At 44.8% G+C, this 25465-nt stretch overlaps 5 protein-coding genes across 8 annotated transcripts; 3 read left to right on the top strand and 2 right to left on the bottom strand.

The window, feature by feature from the left end:
• Positions 1-962: 962 nt before the first annotated feature.
• Positions 963-4127, bottom strand: LOC9630604 (microtubule-associated protein TORTIFOLIA1). 2 transcript variants are annotated; one of them, XM_024680537.1, is made up of 7 exons: positions 3471-4127; positions 3217-3402; positions 3003-3093; positions 2643-2936; positions 2254-2579; positions 1355-2197; positions 963-1275 (listed from the first exon to the last, which is right to left on the bottom strand). In XM_024680537.1, exons 1-7 carry the CDS (start codon positions 4107-4109, stop codon positions 1090-1092), a joined length of 2565 nt encoding a protein of 854 aa, XP_024536305.1. In that variant the 5' UTR covers positions 4110-4127; the 3' UTR covers positions 963-1089. The 2 variants fall into 2 exon arrangements, with proteins under 2 accessions (XP_024536305.1, XP_024536304.1); XM_024680536.1 differs by having other exon boundaries at positions 2254-2936.
• A 224-nt stretch (positions 4128-4351) lies between these two features.
• On the top strand, positions 4352-6074 carry LOC9630605 (24-methylenesterol C-methyltransferase 2). Its single transcript, XM_002975434.2, has one exon. It carries the CDS (start codon positions 4680-4682, stop codon positions 5823-5825), a length of 1146 nt encoding a protein of 381 aa, XP_002975480.2. The 5' UTR covers positions 4352-4679; the 3' UTR covers positions 5826-6074.
• A 3409-nt stretch (positions 6075-9483) lies between these two features.
• Positions 9484-11852, bottom strand: LOC9630014 (tRNA wybutosine-synthesizing protein 2/3/4). Of its 2 annotated transcripts, none has more exons than XM_024680643.1 (5): positions 11360-11852; positions 11110-11300; positions 10757-11045; positions 10156-10525; positions 9484-10094 (listed from the first exon to the last, which is right to left on the bottom strand). In XM_024680643.1, exons 1-5 carry the CDS (start codon positions 11814-11816, stop codon positions 9539-9541), a joined length of 1863 nt encoding a protein of 620 aa, XP_024536411.1. In that variant the 5' UTR covers positions 11817-11852; the 3' UTR covers positions 9484-9538. The 2 variants fall into 2 exon arrangements, with proteins under 2 accessions (XP_024536411.1, XP_002975650.1); XM_002975604.2 differs by having other exon boundaries at positions 10156-10528.
• A 296-nt stretch (positions 11853-12148) lies between these two features.
• On the top strand, positions 12149-16041 carry LOC9630606 (katanin p80 WD40 repeat-containing subunit B1 homolog). Of its 2 annotated transcripts, none has more exons than XM_024680554.1 (19): positions 12149-12563; positions 12626-12756; positions 12815-12932; positions 12994-13220; positions 13274-13376; positions 13424-13494; positions 13547-13621; positions 13672-13815; positions 13871-14048; positions 14106-14594; positions 14644-14697; positions 14747-14886; positions 14939-15058; positions 15112-15186; positions 15232-15344; positions 15399-15515; positions 15572-15640; positions 15695-15816; positions 15870-16041. In XM_024680554.1, exons 1-18 carry the CDS (start codon positions 12542-12544, stop codon positions 15753-15755), a joined length of 2307 nt encoding a protein of 768 aa, XP_024536322.1. In that variant the 5' UTR covers positions 12149-12541; the 3' UTR covers positions 15756-15816; positions 15870-16041. The 2 variants fall into 2 exon arrangements, with proteins under 2 accessions (XP_024536322.1, XP_024536323.1); XM_024680555.1 differs by having other exon boundaries at positions 13871-14039.
• Positions 16042-16061: 20 nt separating this feature from the next.
• Positions 16062-17657, top strand: LOC112348300 (UDP-glycosyltransferase 85A1-like). Its single transcript, XM_024680556.1, has 2 exons — positions 16062-16628; positions 16699-17657. Exons 1-2 carry the CDS (start codon positions 16112-16114, stop codon positions 17586-17588), a joined length of 1407 nt encoding a protein of 468 aa, XP_024536324.1. The 5' UTR covers positions 16062-16111; the 3' UTR covers positions 17589-17657.
• Positions 17658-25465: the final 7808 nt, after the last annotated feature.

Genomic DNA, 25465 nt, shown 5'->3' on the forward strand with positions numbered 1-25465 from the left:
CGACACTACCAGGAGCTTCACCTCCTGTATCCCCCTGTGTTTCCAACGAGGCAACTCGTTGCTTGAAGGAGGCAACATGAGGAACTCTATACCCTTCCCAAACAGACTGTAACAACACACAAAGTGACATGGATGATGCAGCTTGAGGTCACAAAGAGACTAAGCCAAAGTCACCTGGCATTTGCCATCCCAAAACGACAACCATTGCTCCTGAAAGTTGACAACGATGTCCCCCAGCTGCTGCAAGGTTTCCACACTCAGCACGATATCCACAACTCCAATTTCCAAAGTCCTGTCACCAGATATCTTCCACTACAAACCAACTGTGTCAAGTTGACTATGCCTCCGTCGGCATTCTCCACTTGCAAAGGATGATTGGCATCTGTCAATGACAACTTTAGCTTGGAAAGACTCTGGCTGTTCACAAATGTATGTGAAGCCCCCTTCACTGAAGACTCAATGCCTCCCTCTACAAGTGTCAGTGTCCCCAAGTACGCTGAACAAGAAATCGAAGCACGTGCTGCTCCATCCTCCAATGCATCTGAACTGATACCCCCAGCTTCCCACACCAAAATCTTGTCAATGTCTGAGATCGCACCATGTCCACTGGAACAAACTGTCCAGCTGACGCTTCACGAAAGTGTAGCATGGCCACCTTATCTTTTGGAAGAGCTACTGCCTCCTCCTGTTCCAGCTGCTCTACATGCAGCAGCAGAACTAAGAAAGGCTCAAAACATGACATTGTCCATCCTTAAGCCAATGAGACCTTGAATGCGATCCATGACGTCTGTGGCGCCCTTGGGAACTCTCACCCGCGGATATTCGCCACTCCTTCCGCACACGATACTGTTCCTGGGAAGGCACCCTCGGGCGGAAGAGTGGCAGCGGACATACCTGTTCAGGGGAGATCAATGGATCCTCTGGTGGAAACTAAAGACTTATTTCTAATCTTACAGCAAATATTTTGAAGAATTTGAAGCTTATTAAAGAGGGCCACCTTGGCCGAACGTCACCAATCGAGAGAATGGTTACACACAGAGACAGGTCCTATAAAAAAAAAAACGATCTATCAGCCTCGCAATACCTCTCTCATTCGAGCAAGTCAATAGACCAAGCAGTGGCCAGCTGAAGAGCCAGCTTAGCCACAGCATTGCCCATCCACCTCTCCGGGAAGTCCAGCGCCGAAGCATCGTGCAAGGACGTGACGAGCTCACGCTTTGCATCCATGGAGAACTTGAAGCAATCGGCTCCTTTCGTTCTCACGAGCTCTGAAACCTGCAAAGGAGGGAAATCAGACAACTTTAAGCAACACAGTCTTCTCGAAGCGAAATAAGAAATCAGGAAAGAGACTTACCTGATCAAGCCAAGGAAAAGCAGCATCGAGAAAATGCTGCTGATGAAGTATTTGCAAGAGTGCTCGGAACATCGATATCGCGGTCGAGTTGGAGAAGTGGTCGAAAGCCGGGCCGGTTTGATTCATCATCCGCACCAGCAGCAAGTCGTCCTCGGCCGACAATGCCTCCTCGTAGGCACAATCGACATCGCCACCGTGAAGGTTCTCCATTGCCCGCGTCCAGAACAGCCAGGAAGGTGGCGCAACCTGTTTGAGCTCCGGCTGCTTGGACTCCATCACCATCTCCGGTGACTTGTCCGAGGCCACAGCCTCTTCGCCAGCAGCACCCCTGATAGCTTCCAGCGTCGCTTCGTCTTTGGAGGCTCTCCATACACTCCTTGCGGAAGGGCCCTCTCCAGGCCTCACTGGACCAGGGCCTCTGTCCCACGCTCGTCTCGCCACTGGCTGCTGGTCCTCAACACTGTCTACGTGTTGTTGCTGTTGTTGTTGGTGTCGAGAGCTTTCACGTCGTACGCCCGCAACGCTTCTCAAAGTGTCGTAGTTGATGCTGGCCTGCAGCTCCTGGATACTGCTATACGGCGACTCCCTCCCGCTCCTGTCCGAGTTGATCGAGAATCTTTCCTCGTAGTCCGACAGCTTCAGGAACCTGGATCCCAACGCGTCCGACTCCCTCGAGTCCCCAAAACTTCTGTTCCGTGACGTGAACTCGAGAGTCGTTGTCGCGCCCCTGCCGTTGCCACCACCGCTGCTCCTTCCCGAGGATATGTTTTCTACGGACCTCTCAAGTCGCTGTACTCTGTCTTGCAAAGAAAGCATGCTCTCTTGGCAGGTGCACATGAAATCCTGTCACACCACGAATAAAGTAAGGAAAAGAATCGCAAAATAACGTGTCCACTCACTTGTAGCATTTCCAGAAGCTCAGTTTGTCCACGCTCTAATTGGCATATCTGTCGCTGTATAAGAATCCAGTCGCTGCCATTCAAACGTGGCTCAGTACTTGCTGGCTCCGGATCTCCATCCCAAAGCTGACTCTTTTGGTCTTTCTCGCTTTGTTCTTCCGGGGTGGCATCCAGCCACGATACAGTTTCCACGGAGGACTTGATCGTTAGGCTCGCAGCAGCAGCGTTACCACCAACACCACCACCCTCCGGAGCAGAATTAGCCTCGGAAAGATTTTCAGAGCCAACAGGAGTCCGACTCCTCCTAGAACTCCCATCGGCCTCTCCTGAAACAGTGGTTCGACTATCAGCTTCGGCCGAAACAAACTCCTTGTCGCTGCCGGACTTGCCTTCTATGTCTTGCGATGGTGACACCCGAGGCACAGCAACCTCCACTTCCCAGTCGTCGGAAATCTTACTTTCCAGCTTTCGAAAGAAGTCCGGATTCATTTTCAGGTCGCTAACAGCTGGCGCTTTCTTCCTGCTCGATCCTTTGTTAGAAGCCTTGTCATCGGACGATACTGACTCGGCCTGTTCATACGTTTTAGCTGCAACAGCACCAGAACAGTCAGCTTCAGCATCCGGTTCCTTCCAACAACGTGAAAAACTAGGCGTTTCTTCCGGAGTATTGTTATTGTTGGTGCCTGCGTGGTTGTATAGAACTCAGTACGAGGACAACGGAAAAGAAAAAGAGAAAAGAATAGTCTCACTTCTTATTTTAAGAGAGCTATCTAGCTCGGGTCCAGGAACCGTCTTCCAGACGTGGATGGCACAGGTAACAGCATCTCGCACTGGTTTCACCTGATCAAGGTCAACCAAAGAACCTAAGCAAAGTAGTGTTACAGAAGGGAGAGGGAAAAAACGAAACGAGGGAAATAGAAAGAAAAGAAAGAAGAAAAAAAGGAAAAGCGACGCAATAGCTACCTTGTCAAAGCGATGAGAATCCAGTACTCCAAGTGTCGACGGCTTTAGCTTGGACAAACCGGGGCAAGCAAGCACAGATAAAGTCTCTGCGGCAGCTTTTCGAGCAGTCCAATCGCTGCAGTGAAGAGATTCTTGGACGCAAGGCACGAGCTGGGCCAAATGCTCGTCCCCAGAATCTTTGGCAACCTACATTGTCGAAAAGAGAAAAATCAAAAACTTGTAAAGCCTAGGTAGAGAGAAGAAAGCTGCCATACCCGAGAGAGGCTTCCAATTGCTGATAGAAGCGCTGCCTTTGCCATGAATCCTGGGCTAGAGAGAACTTTGATGATCCGCGGAGCGAGCCTGTGTATGCAAGCCGGGGAGAGATTTGGAGCATTCTCGATCACTCTGGCGAGGCACATTGCCGCTCCAATCTGGACGTTCTTCGTCTGCTCGCCCATGGAATCAAACAGCGGCTTGGTGTAGACCACCAGAAATCCCCCTTGTGGGTTGGCATTGTTCTCGGTGGCCGGGACCCTGGGGACGAGCACACCGATCGTGTCCACGCACACGTCCCTAATCTGGCTGTCGGGATCCTTGAGCCGCCGCATGAGAAACGCGACGATCTTGGGAAGATGGGGGGAGAGCATCTCACCGTGGATCGCCGACAGCACCGCGAGGATTTTCACGCACTCCTTGCGCGCCGTGATCTTCTGCTCCGGCCCGACGTCGAACAGGCACGCCAGGAACACCGAAATCCCGTCCTGCGACAGATTCTCGGCAATTCTTTGCAGCTCCTCCACCGCCATCTGCTGCGTGTCGCGATCGCCGAGCTTGTTGAGCGCCGAGAGAATGCTGAGCTTGAGCTCCATCGCGGCGCGCGCGCGCGCGGTCCTGTTGCTGATCTGCGCCATGGCGACCAGATTTTAGGGTTCCTCAATGAACCAGCTATGGCGAAAAATTATAAAAAAAAAAAAATTTAAATCAAGGCTGTCCAACAACGACGGCCACGCCACCGCCAGCTGTCACCCCTATCCACCGCTGGATCCCGGGCAAGCCACAGCCGTTGATTGTAATAGCCACACCCTGGATGCCGTTGGCCTCTCACGGGCACTGACGGCCCAGATCGGGGGTTGGATATGGCCAAAACCATCCAAGGTTTTTAACGGAACCCTCGTTCATTCAGACAGTGGCATTCCGACAAGCCCGTGGTGGCTGTTAGCATTCTCCTGACGAGGCGCCGGATCGATCAATCGAGGCTGAAGCATGGCGCGCGCGGCGGCGCTGGAGCGGCATTTGCCCCTCACGGATTGATAATCCCGTGAGCGCCAGGCAGCGATCGATCCGAAATATCGATATCTCGAGCGGCGGGCGCATCGATCTCTCGGCAGCGCGATTTCCAGGTCTTTCTTCTTCTCTTTCACTGCTCCAGGTTCTAGATCTCGCCCCCCCCGCATCGATCGATCCATCCCTCCCGCCGCTGCATGGAGTCTCCAACCGACGCCGGATGGATGGTGACATGGGGATTGCTGGGCACAGGCGCAGCCATGGCGGCCGCGGGGCTCTACTGGGCGATGTGCGTGGCCGGCTCGGCGGAGCAAAAAGGGAAGCGCGCCGTGGATCTCGGCGGTGGATCGCTTTCCAGGGGTGAGGTCGCCGGGAACTACCGCGAGTACGCGGCCTTCTTCGATAAGCCCCAGCAGATCGCGGCCAAGGACAAGGTACCCAAGCTTGTGGACACCTTCTACAACCTCGTCACGGACATCTACGAGTGGGGATGGGGCCAGAGTTTCCACTTCTCGCCGGCGGTCCCAGGCGTGGGGCATCGCGAGGAGACCCAGCTCCACGAGAAGTACGTGGCGGATCTGCTAGAGCTCGGGCCCGGCCAGAGGGTGCTGGACGCCGGGTGTGGCGTCGGGGGCCCGATGAGAACCATCGCCGCCCACTCGGGATCCAACGTCGTGGGCATCACCATCAACGACTACCAAGTCGCCCGGGCTCGCAGCCACAACAGCAAGGCCGGGCTAAGCAAGCTCTGCGAGGTGATTTGCGGGGACTTCCTCCACATGCCCTTTGGCGACGATAGCTTCGACGCGGCCTACTCGATCGAGGCGACGTGCCATGCACCGCAGCTCCGCGACGTTTACGCCGAGATCTATCGCGTGCTCAAGCCGGGGAAGCTCTACGTCTCTTACGAGTGGGTCACGACTTGCAAGTACCAGGCCCAGGATCCGGAGCACGTCAAGATCATCCACGAGATCGAGCACGGGAACGCGCTGCCGGGGCTGCGCTCGTATAAGCAGGTCGTGGAGATCGCCAAGGAGGTAGGATTTGAGGTTTTGGAGGACAGGGATTTGGCGCTTCCTCCGGCGCATCCCTGGTGGACGAGGCTCAAGATGGGGCGGCTGGCGTACTACAGGAACCATGTCGTGATCGCGCTACTATCGTTCCTGGGGATCGCGCCGCAGGGGGTTTTCGAGGTGCACGAGATGCTGTTCAAGACGGCCATGTATCTGACGCGAGGCGGCGAGACTGGGATTTTCTCGCCGATGCATCTCTTGGTTTGCCGGAAGCCATTAGATGGTGGTGATGCCGCCACCGCTGCTACTGCTGCAGTTGCTTCTTCTTGACTCCTGGAATAATCTGCTCCTCCATCTTCTGCACACTACATTTTTTTAAATTTTTTTTGGTTCTTTCTTCTTGGCCTTTCTTCTTTTTAACTCCTTTATATCTTTTATTTTTCCAGAAAATCGGTTTTGTTCTTGTGCTGCTCTAAAGTAAGGTATTATTTGTGTTGGAGCCGAAACGAGAGCAAATGTGGCTTATATGAAACAATTTGAATAATGCTATTGGCAGAATGGATATACTTATTATGAATATAGGCTGTTTTGTTGGCGATCTCCTCCATAGAGACGCCCTGGGCTATCTCTCCTCCTCCACAGAGATCCCCTGGGTAGGATTGTAGCTTAGTTTTGTTCTTTCTTTGGTTTCTCTCTTGTGTTTGTTTTGCAGCTTGCATTATTAATATTTGCAGTGCAATTTCTTGCAACATAAATTTCCATTTCTTTTGCTGTTTTCTTGCCATCTATTTCCAATTTGTGGGCACTCTCCTCCAAGAGACGCCCTGGGCTGGGATCGCTCCTCCTCCATAGAAGGATTATAGTTTAGTTTTGTTCTTTCTTTGGTTTCTCTTTTGTTTTGTTTTGCAGTTTGCATTATTAATATTTGCAGTGTAATTTCTTGCAACACAAATTTCCATTTTTCTTGTTATTTTTGTTCTCACAAGGTATTATCCTTATTTTGTTGAGGAATATGTGTCCCATGTACACTCCATCTAAACATATGTGAAATTGTGATGGGGCCAATTCAAAGGCACATTAGCTTTTATCCCCTGAATCATGTTTACACCTTTCCATACTATCGATATATTTACAAGAGTTTGTGCCTTATAATCTCTAAGTGCCAAGGCTAAATATTTCACTAACTGAATTAAACATGAAGGTCCAAAACATGTCACCAAGGATAACTATTGCCATTTTAAGTTTTATTATCAACACAGTAAATAAATATTTCACTTCCACCTTAAAGCAAGGCAATCATCTATGAGAAGACTTTCTTTTGGAAGCTAGGATCTACATGAAGCTCTATCTGTAAGCTAAAGGTCATGAAAGATCCGTTGTAAGTTGTTTTATTTGTGATTAATGTGAAAAATACTTTATATTACACAATAATAGAGTGCTTAGCCACAGTTGCATCAAACAATGTTAGATGATTTCTTAATTCTCTTACTATTAAGAGTTGATCCCTCCACAACATTTAACAGATTGCAAGGTTGAGTTCACAAAGTTTTGGTGTTGAATAAAGAATTTTAAGCTAGATATGTGATCCATACAAGAGGATTAATGCTTATAGTTACTTCTTTAATTCTTCTTGATCTGAATAAAGTGGAACATAAAAAATATTTAATTTTGATCCTATTCCAATTCTAAAGGCTATACTACTTTTCAATGCACTCAAAATATAACAATCAAAACAATTTTTGCTATTTGGGTAGTACAATTTATATCTTTTAAATCCTTTAAGAGGCAAAATTCAAATGTAAACCTATTAAAGTAAGCTGTTATATTATAGTCTTAATAATAACTATCAAAAAGTTTATAAAAATTGATGTTCAAACAAAAAGATTACATTCTTTTAAATAGAGGTTTACATAGAAGCTCCTCAAATTAAGCATGTTTACAAATATACCTTCAGAATTTTACATTGCAAAAATGCCTTGGCCTTTTTATTCTCCTCTAAAGCTTTAGATATTTTAAAAGTAGTAATATAGCTAAAAATAATTTATATTATATAAATATTTATTTTCTTAGTAAACAAATTTTAATCACTTTAAGAAATTTCTAAATTTTTTCATTTTAAAGCTGCAATAAAGTTTAATTTAAAAATTATTATTAAATACTATTATTGAAAATTCATAATAAAATAATAATGAGATAAAGTGCTCAATATAGAATTATTTCTATTAAAAACTATAAATAGTTTTTTAAATAATTCTCAAAGTCTGATATGTTAATTTATTAGTGAATTACACCTAATAATTGATCAATAATTATGTTAAATTATTATTTATCTAAATAAAAACTATATACTAAAATATTTACATATAATAAAACATGCTTCTCATTAAGTGCATCATTTTATATTGCTACTAAAATTAAAATAAGTAATGAATATTAAAAACTAAAATTTTGGTATAAATTATTTTATGAGTCATAGCAAATGATAATATTACAAATTTTATGTATAGGCCACCTAAAAAAATATTATTACATTTTTCTTTGTGTTTAATGATGCCTAAGACAACTACATACTTTAACTTAATCTAGACTTTTATCCTTTTAGTCTTTAGTTTTGAATACTCTTATTTATTTTACCAATGCACTAACATTTTACTATATAAAATTTTAAAAGGATAGGGAGGTTGTAGAATTTTTGTAAACATAGAAAGTTCATGTTAACTATATTATTTTTCAATATAAAATCATGGTTTGCCATTAAACAAGTATATTTAATAAAATTAAGAATTGAAAAATATTACTAATATGGTGCTGGATGGAAGGAAATATAAATAAACTATTGTATAGTGTATAGAGAAATAAAAAAAATATTAAAAAATCCTTTGAACTTAAAAATTCTGATAATGTGTAAAACATCACTATGAGAAAGTAGTAAGAACACATTAATAACATTGTAATCATTTTAAGCTAATAAACCTCCTCTGAATTAGCAAGAACTCCATTTCTTTATTTTCTACTTATCTTTAGTGTCTAGAGTATGCTTATAGTCATCCCTTATGTGAGTAATCAAATAGTTTTATTAAGATATCACTATTTCATTACAAATTTGATAAAAATATGTTAAAATTACATTATAAAACTTCAAATGTAAAATGATTACTAGTCATTTCTTAAGTTATAAGATTAAATCTTAACAAAAACATATTTTCAGATATTACAGTTTTTTCTAACATAAATAAAAAAGGTAAAAATCCTTTTGTATTATTTAAAATGGTTTCACCTATAAAATACAAAATTTTGTTAGTCATTAGTAGAATGTACTAATATAATAATTTGTTATGCTTTGCATACAGCAATGTTTGGTTTTCTTAATAGTAGTGTTTTCCTATTTATTAATTCATTTGATCCAATGGAGATTTATAATCATAAGCATGTTTATAATTTATAAACAACTTGTGTTTTTCCTTGTGTTTGAAGGGATTGATTTTGGTTGTAGTGCACCACCTTCACTTCCACCACTTTGCCCTAATCTTTGAGTTGGAAAATTTTGGCAAATGTAGACACAAAAGTTTCTCCTTATAGAGAACTAGGGAATAATTTTCAAAAAAATAAGGGTTTTCTTTTTACATTTATCCACTAATATATAAATGTCAAATGACATTATGATTAACATTTTAAAAAGAATAATCCCACCTTGGCTCATTTTAAACCACCTTGGTGGCTACAGAGGCTCTGGAAGGCATGCTCGACTCAACGACTTCACCGTGCCAAACCAGAGCTAAAACGCTTCGGCTGAAGACCGAACTCTCACTGCGAATGGCTCACACAGCCTCGGTCATCAACGACGATATATGGATAATTGGTGGACGGCAAGGTCCTCGTGATCTCTTGGCTCATTAAGTGCGGGGAAGCTTAATCAAACCTTTGCATTTCAGTTTCCTCCAGAAACACAAGCAGAAACTTGTGCCCGTGTGTGCCTTGGGCGGACAGATCCCAGAATTATAAGCATTAAAAAAGAAAAAGAAGCATGAGAATGGTCTTTGCCACTAAACAACGAAAGAGACGCTAAACATGGTGCCAAACGCATAACACGACGCTCCTCCCCCTACCACGAACAAAAGTCCCTCCACCACAGTAGCAGTGTGCCTCACCAAAAGACAATCTCCTGGGACGGACAATCCCACTCGTTTCCACACCATCGCTCTGGGATCCAGGACAAACAAGCTATTTGCTTGCTTCATCGTCGGGCAGCCCCCGAGAACCGCCAAGCAATCGCCGAGAACAATGCACGAGTGGCTAAACCGAGGAACTGGCAGCTCTCCTGTCGTAAGAACTTTGCTCCACTCGAGGCCACGGGTGTCGAGGACGTGAAGATCGCCGAGAATCTCCTTCCCGTCAAAGCCACCGTAGAGATAGAGCTTATCGTCAATCGCGCACAGTGAGTGTGAGTGACGAGCTGGAGGAGTGGCGCCTTTGCAGTCCAGCCGCGACCACGTAAATCTTGCAGCGTCGAGAATGTAGAGGTCCGCAAGCACGCCTTCCTCACCCAGTCCACCGAAGATGTAAATCTTGTCTCTCACAGCTGCGGCCGCGTGACGATGCCTGGATGGAACGAGAAAGATGAGCGAAACTTGACAGCAGTAAGAACTTTAGAGCTTTTCACCTGGGAATGAAGGTATCACCAGTGATGGTCGGGGAGAAAACGTCCGCTTCCTCGCACTTAATGACGAGCACGTCGGCCAAGAGATCATGAGGACCTCGCCGTCCGCCAATTATCCATATATCGTCGTTGATGACCGAGGCTGTGTGAGCCATTCGCGGTGAGAGCTCGGTCTTCAGCTCGAGGCGTTTTAGCTCCTGGTCTGGCACGGTGAGGACGAGCAAGTCATTAAGTCGAGCATGCCGTCCGGAGCCTCCGTAGCCACCAAAGATTACCAGGCGGGACCCTACATTGCAAGCCGAATGGCCCCAGCGTCGGAACAACTCGGCAGCGCTCTCGGAGAGACGTAGCTCCGACGCCTTTAGACAAAGCCCTGCTGCAACACTGAAGACAAGATCAATATAACATCAGGAGGAAGTGAAAAAGAAGGAAAGCTAGCTCTCACACGCTTTTCTTGAAAGGAAAGGAGAACAAAAGCAGACCATGGATGCATCAAAGCTAATGGATTCCATGGACATGCAAGTACCTGGAAGGATAGCAAACCTCGGCTCGGCTCAAAATCCTTCAAACCAAGTTTCTACAACTTTCTGACAAAAACGTGTACCTGTGCTCTCGTCAAACCATCCCGACATCCTTTTAGCTTGCATACTATCCTCGTTGGAACTCTTTCCTATCCTACACACACCGTCGTGGAGGTCAGGGTCCTTGAAGGTTTGTCCAGAGTCACTAACAGACTGCCGCGCGGAAGATAGAAGCAAGGAGCTTTCTGAGCCACATAGATCGTGAAACTCTTGCGAGTCCGAATGGTCGTCCTCGACGATCTCGGCTTTGAAATGGTCGTCGTTTGTAACTTGAATTGGTGTATCAAGTGACGACAGTGCTCCGCTTTGAAACTAATACGAACAAGAAATCAAAGTAAACAAAAGCTCAAGAACAAAAGGTGAAATCTTTTTTTACCTGGGTGATGAAAGAATCTAGAAACCTGTTCGTTCTTTGCTTGTTTTGCTCCAGCTTTGAATTTGCTGTGGAGGTGAGGTAGCTTAAGTACTCCTCCGATACTAAGAGCTTCCCTTTCTCAGCGACTGGCACTTCCAGCCGAATCGAGCAGCGTATAGCCACTATAATTCGCTTCCTTATGCTCGTGATTCCTACAACCAAAAGTGTAAAGAGCGCGTATGGTGCACGACAAGAACATGAAAGATGGTACCTGATTCTCGAAATCCCGAGGCGATCGCACAGGCGACTAGATCTTGAGCGGCGGCGACGCTAGCGCAATCTAGCGCGAGAATGAAAGGCTCAAACCGGAAAACCAAGAGCTCGTGCTGCGCATTGCTCACAAACGTGTGCGTGGCCGATACGATTTCCTGGGGAGTCACAAGCTCGTGGCTCACAAACAGCCAATCCCCGCCCTTCTTCTTCTTCTTCCTCGTACCATCGCCGCTCCCATTCTCCGCCGCCAATTCCTCGTCCGATTGCGCGCACGGCTCGGAGAAGAGCGTGATTCGGCCCGAGCAGGAGCTCGTCGTGAAGAAATCCGGATGTGCATTCACCCGGTCGATGAGCACAGCGATTGGCGCGTCAATACCTCCTTTCCGCGATCGATCCGGCTCCTCTGATCCCAGCCACGCCAGCGCCCTGAGCTTCCGCTCGTCAAAATCCGCCATAGCCGCGGGCAAAGAACCCTAGAAAAGCTAGCCTAAACCCTTTCTTTCCATTAGGGCTAAAAGGAGGTAAAAAAGGTAAAAAACGGGCATTTTTCGCGTTTGCCATGGTTTTGAAATGTAGGGGTGAAGACCTAGTGGTTCTTTTTGGCGGAAGTCTCTTTCACTATTTTTAATGTGAGGGGGGGTTTTGGAGGTACTTTCCGATCAGCTGTCTTCGTCAGCTTTAGCGGGACTCCATTTTTCTTTTGTAGCCAAAGTTAGTGGACCGCCAAAAAGAAAGACGTTTGTGTGTGTATAGATTTGGGCCATATTGCTAGAGGCAGACTCTCTTCTTTTTAAATCCCTAGGGAGGAGGGCTCGCGTTTGGCGCTTCCAGGACGATAGGGCGGCTGGGAGAGGGGAGGGGAGCTTCGAGAGAGGCGAGGGCTTTCTAGGCGCTCGATCTAGAAGCTTGGCCATTCCAGCGCTTGGCTCGAGCTTGGGATGCGCCTTAGGTCGCCGGATCGGTGGAGATTTGCTTCGCTCCCAAGCCAGCGGCGATCGATGGGGCAATGCGGCTATCGATGAAGCGGCAGATCTTCGGGGGAGGTATGCTCTAGGATGCTAGCAAGATACATTTCGATGGGAGGAAGAAATCTCGGTCGGCAGCTCTTACGGGGAGCCCTAAGATCAGTGGATTGAAGAATCTGGAAGCTATTTATTTCGGTGGAAGCTGAGAAAGCAGAATGAAGCGAGCGTACAAGCTCCGTATCCTTTTTTTTTTTTGGTTTCGCTTTTTCTTTGGCGAAGTTTTCCTTTACCATTAGCAGAGGAATTCGTTGCTCATGGATCCGATGTCAACTGTCTTAAAATCGGGAAAAAATCCTCACGGGTGCTTGTCACCGGAGGTGAGGATCACAAAGTGAACATGTGGGCTATCGGCAAGCCAAATGCAATCCTGGTAAGCTACAAGCTATTTTTCTTTTCCTTTTGTCTTACTAGTCCAATGTTGTTTGTAGAGCCTTTCAGGACATACAAGTGGTGTGGAGTCCGTTGCCTTTGATGCGGCCGAAGTACTTGTAGTAGCGGGTGCTGCAAGTGGAACCATAAAGCTATGGGATCTTGAAGAAGCCAAGAGTAATCGTGTGAGGCATTTCTCGTACCGCTTCTAATGCACGTTTCACTTTGTTTTTTTTAGTTGTCCGGACACTCACAGGTCATCGGTCTAACTGCATTTCTGTCGACTTTCATCCGTTTGGAGAGTTCTTTGCGTCTGGATCTCTCGACACCAATCTGAAAATATGGGACATACGGCGCAAGGGCTGTATCCACACATATAAAGGCCACACCCGAGGTGTTAAGTGCGTAAAGTTCAGTCCCGATGGGCGATGGATTGTTTCTGGCGGTGAAGACAATGTCGTTAAGGTACAATTCATGTGGAGTATTGTTTTGTTCTGTATCAAGTTTCTTTTCTGCAGCTATGGGACTTGACCGCTGGAAAGCTTATACATGATTTTAAATATCATGAGGCTCAAATTCAATGCTTAGACTTTCATCCACACGAATTCTTACTTGCCTCAGGTATGTTCAAACTCTTAACATAGTTGTCCAATGACCTCGGGACGCAGGCTCCGCTGACAAAACTGTGAAGTTTTATGATTTGGAAACTTTTGAGTTGATTGGTTCGTCTGGGCCAGAGGTATGTTGGCGGAGTGATTTTTGAAACATACAATGTTTTCTGCATGTACCAGACGTCGGGAGTGCGTGTGATGGGCTTTAATCCGGACGGTAGGACAATAGTTTCTGCAACGCAGGAAAACTTGAAGGTTAACATCTTTTACTCTACCTGTATTTTGTATTTACTTTACAACTTTAGGTGCTGTCATGGGAACCACTGAGATATCATGATGCCGTTGACGTTGGCTGGTCAAAAATCGCCGACCTCAGTATTCACGAAGGAAAGCTTCTTGGCTGTTCTTTTAACCAGAGTTGTGTCGGCGTGTGGGTTGTTGATCTTACGGTAAGAATTTGCTGTTGTCAAGTGTCAAATAATTGTGTTCGTCTTTTTACTGCAGCGTGCTACGCCACTTCAAGTTAGCGCTGCTTCTCGCACAAACAGCGTAGTAGCCGGAAAGGCGGTCTCAAATATTACCCCGGCCATCGATTCTCACGTGAAGAATCCCGTTAAAACTTCGATGCCGCAACCCTCTGAATCCGTTCTAAAGGAAGTGAGAACCGGCACTGGTACAAAATGTAGGCAATTTATAGCTGTATGAAATGCTGGCTAATTTTCTTCCTTGTCCTGTGCAGTGAAGCCAGATCTTGATGTTACTGCTGTCGAAAATGCACCAAATGCTCCTAATAGAGTTTCCACTCCGTTACCGAGCAAAGCTTTGACGTCTTCTTACGTTTTGACTCCAAGAAAAGGTTCCATAACCAGGGTACAATCCAGCGACAGTGTTCGTCAGTCTTCGCCCATGTCAGGCATTGCTTCAAGGCCAGCTAGTGGTTTAAGCTCTTTCTCGGAGAATGGCCATGCCCCTACACCGAGGCAAGAGTCAACTGCAGAGTCCATCAGGAAAAGCTTCGAAGGAAATGGAAAAATTAACGGAAATGTTGGAGCGGGCGATTCTTTTTCTCCAAGGGTTGCCGTCATTAGAAGCTCTTACATCCATCCGGATACGAGCAGTAACAAGACGTTCCCAACTGAAAGCGACGACGATAGAGAAGAAAAGGTTACCAAAAGGCACACGCCATTTTCTATCAAAGCAGAATCAGGAATCAGAGGATCCATATCCGGTAAGTCCCTCGGTTACTTGTGAAGCATGCTGCTAAAGTTTTCTGGCAGACGACCGAGTACAACAGCTGAAGCATTGTTTTGATGAAGTAGCTGCTGCACAAGGTAGAATATGTGTGTGTTAACGTGCCTGGCTAACATCTTGATAATTCAGGAGATGCCGATTTCAGACGATCTAGATCTTTTTCTGCTCAACGGGGAAGGAAAGAAAGAGACATCGCTGATGTTCCTATTACAGTTCATGTGGGTCGTGGAAAGCCTGTTGCCTTGGACACGAGCCAACGTAACTCAATGGTATGAACGTTATTGGTATTCTTGGTCACTGTTCTCATGCTTATTTCAATAGATGGATGCCATGGAGAAACCTGCAGCTGCTTCTCAAGATGAAACAGATGCACTGGACGAAGTAATGCAACAACATTATACAGTGAGTGGGACCTTACAAACACGGTTGGCAAAGCTTCAGGTGAACCTTCGTTTTTATTTGCCTTGTTCTTCGCCTCAACTGCTTTCCTTCAGATGGTACGAAGACTCTGGTTTAAGAATGACCTTAAAGCTGTTATAGACGCAACAAGCAAAATGGCAGATAATTCGGTAATATCGTGAATTGCTGTAAACCGACGCTGATGTTTCCTGCAGGTTTTAGGGGATTTATTGAGTATCCTTACCGAGAGGAGTGACATGATTACATTGGAGGTGTGCTCGCTTCTCCTTCCACTCTTGAATACCTTGTTGCACAGCAATTATGACAGGTTGGGATCTGCAAAGTTTGTTTCGTTCTTGAGCTAATTTTCGACTTGAAACAGACACATCACGACTTCTTTGTCGATGCTTTCTTTGCTGGTCAAGAGTTTTGGCCCACTTATACACAACACGCTTACGGCGTCCCCATCAATTGGCGTTGATGTGCAACTGGAAGAAAGGTGCGTCTGTTGAGAGAAAGCTTTGTTGTTGACTAGTTTGTTGCTTTGTTGTGTAGGCATGCCCGTTGCAGCGAGTGTTACAAGGAATTGCAAGCAATCAAACAAAGCATAGCACCTTTAATGAGGTACATGGCTTCTGTGACACTCCGTTGTGTGACAATCGGTGTGTATTTTTGTAGGAAAAGTGGCGAGATTTCGAAGACTGCACGGGATTTGAATGTAGCACTGAGCGACCTATGATCTTACTTTTGTCCGAGAAGATCTCAAGCATTACCAACGTTATATTCTGCCGCAGCTATAGGTGGCCTTTTACATATGCTCCTTGCTGTGATGTAAACTGTGTTTTCTTTGCAGATTGCTACAAGGTCGCATGGCACACGGACTCGTCAGCTTTGCTCGTTCTAATGGCGTTGAATTGATCGCCGCTTTGTATATTTTTTACTCGCGGGCGGGCTAATGTTCAAGGTGCTGTACAAATAAGTTTTTGACCTGTTTGTTAATTCTTGATAACTACTTAATTTGCGTACATCCAAGGTCTTTATTGTTACGGCCGAGGGCTTGTTCTAGTTTATTTGTCAGAGCTCAAGAAAAGCAGGATGGACGAGGTAAGTAACCCATCAAACAGGAAAAGGCCCCACGCAGTGGCAATAGCACTGCCAGTTCAAGGCCACATTAATCCGATGATGCAACTGGCCACCAAGATGGCTTCCAGGGGGTGTATCGTCACTCTTGTGAACCTGCAAAGCAACCACAGGAGATTGGTAGAAGCTTCAGATCCAGTGAAGAACATCCGCTTCGAGTCTGTTCCAGATAGAGTGCCAGTCGATGTTGCGAGCATGGCAATTTTCGGGTCCACAGAGAACAGGAAAACTTTCCGGAAAGCTTACGAGGCCATGGAAGAGGATGTGATGGAGCTGCTCCAAAACAAGCTCTTGCAGAGCGACTGTCCGGTTTCATTTATTATCGGTGATGTCTACCTCAACTGGGTTGTCCGGGTCGCAGACGCAGTCGGGCTACCAAGACTCTTGTTCTCCACAACCTGTGCTTCGTCTCTCCTGGTGGATCACTGGATTCCTCGGCTCTTGGAAACCGGAGAAATACCCATTGAAACAGGTACACGGGTTTTTTGCTTGCTCTTTGTTTTTTCTTATCTCATGTCACTTGTGTTTTCCTCTTTCTTCAGGGATGGACAAAGAGGTTCTAGCCAATCTACCTGGAATGCCTCGGCCACTTCGAAAAGCCGACTTGCCATTCTACTTCACCAGCAGGCTGTCCACGCCGGACTCGTTCTCACGCAGGTATGCCAAAGCCAAGTCTCTACGTGACTGCGACGGCATTCTCATCAACTCGGCAGACTTTCTCGAGCCCGGAGCTTTCAAGGCCCTCCAGTCGGAGGTGAACTCCAACACGATCGGCGTGGGGCCGCTGCTTGACACGGCCGGGAAGTCCACCACAAACGCAGCTTGGGTGGCGGACGCAAAGTGTCTCGACTGGCTCAACGGCAGGGAAGAGAAGTCCGTCCTCTACGTCTCGTTTGGAAGCCTGGCGACGCTGCCGTGCGAACAGGTGTTGGAGATGGCCGAGGGGATCAAGCAGTGCGGCTACTCGGTCTTGTGGGTTCTCCGGCCAAATCTCCTCGGCTCCACCGGGGAGGACTCCCAGGAATCGCTCAAGACGGTGCTGGAAGAGATCGAGGCGTCCGGGAAGGCGTGCCTGGTGGATTGGGCTCCCCAGCTCCAAGTCTTGGCTCACGCTGCGGTGGGGGGTTTCTTGAGTCACTGTGGATGGAACTCGGTGCTCGAGGCTGTGTGGTTTGGGATTCCAGTGCTGGCGTGGCCCCAGATTGTGGAGCAGAGCTTGGTTGCCAGGATTGCTTGCGGGGAGTGGAAAGTTGGGATGAGAGTGCCGGTGCTGGAGGGTGGTGGTGGTGTCATTGACAGGACAAGGATCTCGCAGTGTATCGATGGGTTTATGATGGAGGGAGAACTTGGAAGGAACTGCCGGGCTCTACAGATGGTAGTAAAGGCATCGGATGGCCTGCCTTGTTTAAACTCGTTCTTTTATTTTGTTTAATTTGTCTCAAACTTATTTAGAAAAGAAAATTCGAAAAAACAAAGAAAAAATCTTAACTACTTTTAACAACCCACTTTTCTTAAATGTATTTAATAAATTACTATATTTTATTATTACATAGTTACCAGCTCTAAGCTTCACAAAATAAACAATTATGTCCACCTTATAAAATATATCTTCAAAATAAAAATAAATAGATAATATTATTGAAATTACATAACATAAGATATTTTTTCAACTTTTTATATGGCAATTAATAAGTTTCAATATGGTGTATTTTTTAAAAACTCTCAAGCTCAAACGGTGTTATATTGTAGTTACTTAGATTAAGTATTACAATACAGTTATTTCAAAATGTTTATAAATTTTATCTCATTTGATTATTAATTTACATTTATTTGTATATGCGAGTGCTCGCGATATAGGAATAGGTATATTAATTGGGGTTTAGACCTCTACTTATATATAAGAATGAATGGACTAGGTTCAGTCCCAAATGGACAGTCCTAGTATTATAATTAATGCATTACCTAACTAGGGTTATATATATATATCTCTGTGTGTGTGTGCATGGAATATGAATACAAAAATGTGCATATCAATTAGCCCAAAAACCCTAGCTTATATACAGGAGCGAGTGGTCTGGATTGAAACCAATCCGACGGCTACCAAAATCCCATTATGCTAATATTAGTATATGGCATCGTAGCTATACACTTGGCCCTCACATCATCCCCTCCTCTCGGAATAATGGAAGACCATCAGGGTTCTCTTGTAGACGGGCCGGGATCTGGAGGAACATTAGGAGGAGGCATCGGCGAATCTGTAGATGGTATTAACCGCTCCTAATCCCTTTGTATGAAGCGTTTCAACTGCTACACATGCACAATCTCTGGAGGATTGGCCTGCTGGATGTCATGCCGAACCTCATAAACTTGTGATCCAACTTGCCGCAACACTCAATACGGTCCTTTCCACTGTGCAAGGAGCCCCTTAGATAAACCATATACCGTAAGATGGAGAAAACGGACTAACACCAAATCATCCACTTTGTACTTTGTAGGTGGACGATGATGGGAGTTGTAATGCTGTTGTTGTCCCACTTGTACACGGCCTAAGTGTTCGGTAGATTCCGCTCGGACAAGTGGAAGAATGCTTGTCAAATATTGATCCCATGACCTAGCATCCGCAGCTCGTGGCAATCGCGAAGGTAAACCCAGCTCTATTGGTAATATTGGATCATGACCATATAAGAGTTTATATGGTGAAGCACCAACAGAACTCTGCACCCCAGTGACATATGCATACCGAAGAGATGGCAAATAACTATCCCAATCCGAATGCTGAAAGTTCACATACTTCGCATTCATCCCCTTGAACGTCCGAACGAGCCGTTCCACCAGACCGTCTGATTATGGATGATAAGCACTCGTGAAAGTGTGGCGAATCCCCAACCGAGACGTCAAAACATGAAATGCCTCAGCCATAAATACGGGACCATTATCCGAAAGAATCTGCTCTGGACAAGAATGCTGGAACACCACTCGATTCAGGAGGAAGTATCCAACAGCAATTGCAGAGGTGTTAGGAAGAGCACCAACTTCCACCCAACGAGTCAAGTAGTCAGAAGCAATAATAACATACTAATTGCCAGTAGTCAACCGTGGAAAAGGTCCCATAAGATCAAATGCCACCAACTCAAACGGACGGGAAACTGCAATTGACTCCAACTGTCCTTCAGCAGCCCGAGGGGGAGTATTATGAGCTTGGCACCAAACGCAGCTATGCACATACCGGATAATACCATGTCACATCTTCGGCCAATAGAAAGACCTACATAGCTTCTCGATTACGACGATATCCCATATGCCCACTTACAATAGGAGAATCATGATAGGCATGGAGAAACTATGGAATAAAGATAGAAGGCACCACCAGCCGTAAATGATCATCAGGATCTGTCCCCACAAAATAAAGAAGGCCATCTTCAAGACGATATTGAGAATGTAAATGCCGGAAAGGCAAGTCATCAGCAAGTGATGCAGGATTCTCAAACCCATCTCAAAGCCTTCGAATCCATGGCTCAATCTTTTGAGCCTCGCGAACCTCATCAAGCGAAGGTAGATCTTGCTCTGCACCTTGTGGACACTGAACATCAAGTACAGCAACCGCCGACGGCACAGAATCCTCGTCTAGAAAATCCACAGATGCTAGAACAATAGGCTCGTAAGAAATATGGGAAGAGAGTGAAGAAGGAAGAGGAGCTCGAGAAAGGGCATCAGCATCAGCCATAGAATTCCCTGGGCGGTGAACAACATCAAAATCATATATCTGAAGCTTCAAAGCCCACCGAGCAGTACGACCAACCAGGTTCTTCCGCTTTAATAACGAAGTAACAGCAGCATGGTCACCTTCAAGTAACGTCCGAGAGCCATGTAGATATGCATGAAGTCTCTCGAAACCCCAGACTGCTACTAAACACTCCTTCTCTGTCGTGGAGTAGTTGATTTCTGCTAGTTGTAATATATGGCTTATATATGCAATGGGATGGCGCTGACTAGGCACACTCGAGCTCTCTTGCATTAACACACCTCCAAGACCAATTTTAGAAGCATCCACACGCAAAATAAAAGGTCGAGTGTAGTCAGGATATGCCAAAACCGGAGGAGTTGTCAATAACTCTTTGAGATCCCCGAACGCCTACTCACAATCTAGAGATCAAATGAAAAATGATGTTGATGGCTTCAGCAACACTCGCAATAGTGCAATGCGATCAGAAAGACGATCCACAAAACGCACGAGATACTGCACCTTGCCCAAGAAGCGTTGCATATAATTCACACACTTTGGAGTAGGGAACTTCAGAACAGTCACAAGTTTGTCAGGATCAACTGGCAAACCCTCACGAGAAATACGGTACCCAAGATAAGTTTTGTCCTTGGATCCAAACACGCACTTCGACCGCTTCAGCTTTAAACCAACGTCGCGTAGCTGATCCAACACTTTACAAATATCACGAGCGTGCTCCTCCCACGTCCCCTCTGAGTGGATCGAGACATCATCAATGAAGTCAGCAGTCACCTCTGGCATATCGCAAAGAACCTTGTCCATCATCCATTGAAAAGTTGTTGGAGCATTGTTCAAACCAAATGGCATCACCAAGAACTCATACAAACCAAATGGTGTACGAAAAGTAGTCTTAGGAATATCTTCTTCGGCCATCGGTACTTGCCAGTACCCAAAAGCAAGATTTAGCTTGGTGAACCAACGACTTCGCCCCAGACGATCCAAGAGATCAGCAGTGTGAGGAAGAGGGTACACATCCGGGATCGTTACATCGTTTAACGGACAATAGTCGATGCAGAAACGAATACTCCCATTAGGCTTCGTCACAAGATGAGGTTCACATGCCCAAGGACTCCGTGATTTCTGAATAACACCCTTCTCCAACATCTCCTTGACATTTGCACGTAAAATCTTGATCTCCTTTGGTGACTGATGACGAACAGGAACCTTGATTGGACGAGCATCCCCAGTTGGAATCGGATGACGTGTGGCAATCTTGGCTCCAAACGATAGGTCAAAGTCAAAGAGATCAGAATACTCCTTCATGAGCCGGTCAACTGCTGCAACACAAAAATCGTCGGAGGGATCGGAAAAGGGAAGAGCAGAACAAGATAGAAACACAGGAGGAAAGAGTGGGGAAACAAAAGTAATGGAAGCAGAGGTAGAAGTAAAGGGACAAAGAGGTACGGAACTGAGAGGGATGGATAAAACGTACGGAAGTATGAGACAAGGGGGAGAAGCCTCAAAGTCACACTTGGCATGATTGCGCTGCAATTAATCCATACCAAGAATGAGGTCAAAAGCTTGACTCGACACCACCCACAACGACTGCAACTCAAGCTCGAGATCGCCCACACGCACAACCAGATCTGCCTCATCCCGTGCACATGTATATGTATGGCCGTTGCCATAAAGAATGAAAACTGGTTCCGCCGCACAACACAAGTGTAGACGACAACGTGTGGTAACAAGTCGAGCAATAGAAGATAAACTTGAACCTGTATCAACCAATACGGAGAGAATAATAGGAGACTTCTTGTTATAAAGATGAGCTTGGAAAGTAAACACTGGATGAACTGATGCCGAGTGAACCCCTTAATGATACTCCCGAAAGAAAGATGGAGGGGTTACTGACTTATTCGCACAAGGTCCCTCCATTACTCACGCGACTCCTCGTTTCCCAGATGCATCTCGGTGTCCAAACCGTCCATTGCAGTAGCACCAACAGGACATTGCTGACGCCAAGGTCTCCACCTAGGAAATGGAGGTCGCCAATCCGGAAAACGCCGACAATGCCGATAAGTATGACCAACTTCATCACATGCCCAGCAGCGAACATCACGGCCACGACCATGTCCTCGCCCATGACCTTGGACTCGAGTAGCAGCAGCATCAACCTCCATTGGAACATGACCATCACTCACAGGAAGTGGAGCTGAAGGACGTGCAGCAAGAAGTGGAAGAGGCGACATCTCATAACGTTGTGCCAAGCAAAGAGCATCGTCAAGGGTGGTGGGAGCAAGTGCATGCACAAGTCCGACAAGATTTTGACGAAGTGCTGGCCACAACATTCCTAGCTTGATCTGCTCCGACATATTTGGCTCCGCATGAAACAAAAGACTTCGGAAACGAACACCAAATTGCATCACTGACTTAGATGGCCCTTGGCGAAGATGATGCAATTGTTGGAAAACATTATCACAGTCATCGGCATGTCCAAAGGCACGTTTGAAGACATCCAGAAGAACACTCCAATCCCCGCAAGTGGTTGCTCCCAAACCATTGTACCACTGCAACGCCGTCCATTGGAGACACGTGGGAAACTCACGCAAACGTCGAGCATCATCCCAAGAATGATATGTGGCAATCACCATAAAGTGATCAAACCAATGGTACACATCATCCCCAGGATTCCCGCAAAAGAACTCCAGCTAAACGCGAGGATTGGCACCAAGAGCAGGAGGAGTTGTACCATGTGCCGTGAACGCCGCCATCAACTAAGTTTGGTTGTTCAATTGCAAGTGCATAGCATCAAGCAATTGTACCAACTGCTGCTCCAAAGTCAAAGGAGGAGATTGCTGATCTACCATAGAGACGAATGAAAAGAAAGAGCAAAAGAAGAGAAATGACAAAAAGCTAAAAGGAAATGGTAGATCTAGACAATGCAAAAAGCTAGATTTAAACCAAAATTTTGAAAGGAAAGAACAAAAGAAAGGAAATGGGAAAAGCTAGATCTAAACTGAAATCCCAAATCCAAGCACTCCCCAAGGACAATCAAAGGTGCCTCTCACCTCCACCAATGTGAGTGCATGGAATATGGCAATATGAGTGCATGGAATATGGAAAGGGAATATAGAAATGTGCATATCAATTAGCCCAAAAACCCTAGTTTATATACAGGAGCGAGTGGTCCGGATTGAAACCAATCTAATAGCTACCAAAATCCCACTACACTAATATTAGTACACGGCATCATAGCCATACACTTGGCCCTCACACACATACACACACACACACACACACACACACACACACACATATATATATATATATAGATGTATGTATTTACAAACCTTACACCATCTTCCCCTTTGGAAAATGAAAAGGTGATGATAATAAGTTAGGTGGAACATTTAGAGTTTTTACTAGGGAATTATAAACTACCACAAAAATCTGAAACTCTCATAAAACCATCAACAAAGTTGTTGATAACCATGATTGAAATAAGATCCAAAGCCATAACATAAGTATTAGCCAATTACAGAACCTCTATAAACCAGTTGCAATTCCATATACAGCTCCTAAATGTTCAAACCAACCATGCAACTATAACTTTGAACCGGGGAAGTCGGACTCACTCTGTTCATCCTCCACATTCTCCTTATCCCCTCCTTGTAGGAAAAAAAGTTTTGAAGCATTGGTTCCATTCGGACTTGTTACACTCATCCTCATTTTGCTATCTATGTTCAACCTCACTCCACTATCGCATCTGTTCGGCTTTATTACATTGGGGCCAAATGTTCTATTTAGACTTGCTATGCTCATCCTCACTCCACAATCCATATCATTTGTTCTCACTCCACTACCATATTTTCTTGTCCTCATTCCATTGTCAGGGCTAGACTCCCATTTGTCTCCTCTACCCTCTCCTCCAAAGAAAACAAAGTTTGAAATGTTGGGGCAAAAAGGAGGAAACAAGAAAAATTGAGGAAAAATAATTGTGAAAGAAGAAAAAGTAGATAAAGAAGCATTGGAAAAGGAATTTGCAGCAACTAGTAGGGAAATCAAAAGAACATATGCTTAAAGCTTGGAAAATAGAGGACTTCTTATCATAAAATACTTTGGCCACCACAATATAAGTAAAGGATTCACACTGCTCAACCTCCTTAACACACAACTTAAGACAGGAAAATCAATAATAATATCCATACTCTCAAGGGAATATATAAATTCCTTAGCAGCAATAGTAAAGTAAATGCTCTCAGTAGCACTCACAAGTGGGGACATGCATTCAACCTGAAACTCTGGCCAAAGTGACTCAATAATTGGAACAAGAGAATACTCAACACCAGAATTGATCAAAAACTCTGTCAATGAAACAAAAGTAAGATTCTTAACTTCATAGACACACTCAACATCCAAATTAGTATGAGAAGGACAGAAAACACTTAACTTAACACTAGATTAAGAATGAGAATCATGAGAGTCACAAATGATCAACGTGCCAAAAGACGAAAACACTGTAGATAAGGAAGAAATACTAGGAACATGAGAAAGTGGCTCAAGCCGAGAAATAAGAAAAAGGTTGGGAAAGAGTAAAAGGGAGAAAGAAAAGATTAGATAGCAGATTGAAATATTGGCACCTACCCTGCAAAATTTTCACTTCATGTCCAAAGCTATCTCCATAATAATCAAGCTCATCATCACACTCTGGAATCCACTTGAGCTTGTACACATCATCTTCCCATAAACTTGATTTTCAAACATTCTCTAAGAATTGGACTGTATCATCCATAGCTCTCCAATTAATATCACGATCACACTCCACATCAACAAGAGATAGTAGAACATCGAGAATAGGACAAGCCATGTAATCACGTCCCACAAAGACTGGAGACAGCAACATATCAAAGATGGGCATAACACCAATATGATCACACTCCACAACATCAAAAGTTCGATCCAACGGAGCAACATTAGCAGCCTCAAGTGACATACTCCTTGATTGATAATAGCATGGCATGACAGAAGGAGAGAATGTAATGATGATTATAAGAAAGAGTAGATCTAAGCACAATGATAGCTAAAATTCTAAATCTTGCGAAAAGCTAATATAAACCTAGATCTAAAAGAGAATGAAGAAATAAGAATAAAAAAACATAATCCCGAACACTAGAGCAAAGCACTACCAAAAAGCTTTGCCTTTCAAGAATAAATTGCAGTGCTCCTCACCTCCACTAATGTGAGTGCTGGGGATATAGGAATAGATATATTAATTTGGGTTTAGACCCCTACTTATATACAAGAATGAATGGACCAGATTCAATCTCAAATGAATAATCTATATGCTATAGTACTATAATTAGTGTATTACCTAACTAGGGTAATATATGTATATATATATATATATATATATATATATATATATATATATACATACATATACATACATATATATATACATACATATATATATATACACACATATATATATATATATACATATATATATATATACACACATATATATATATACATACATATATATATATATACATATATACACACATATATATATACACATATATATA

The sequence above is a fragment of the Selaginella moellendorffii genome, unplaced genomic scaffold (genome assembly GCF_000143415.4).
Source record: "Selaginella moellendorffii unplaced genomic scaffold, v1.0 SELMOscaffold_28, whole genome shotgun sequence".
NCBI classification, from domain to species: domain Eukaryota; kingdom Viridiplantae; phylum Streptophyta; class Lycopodiopsida; order Selaginellales; family Selaginellaceae; genus Selaginella; species Selaginella moellendorffii.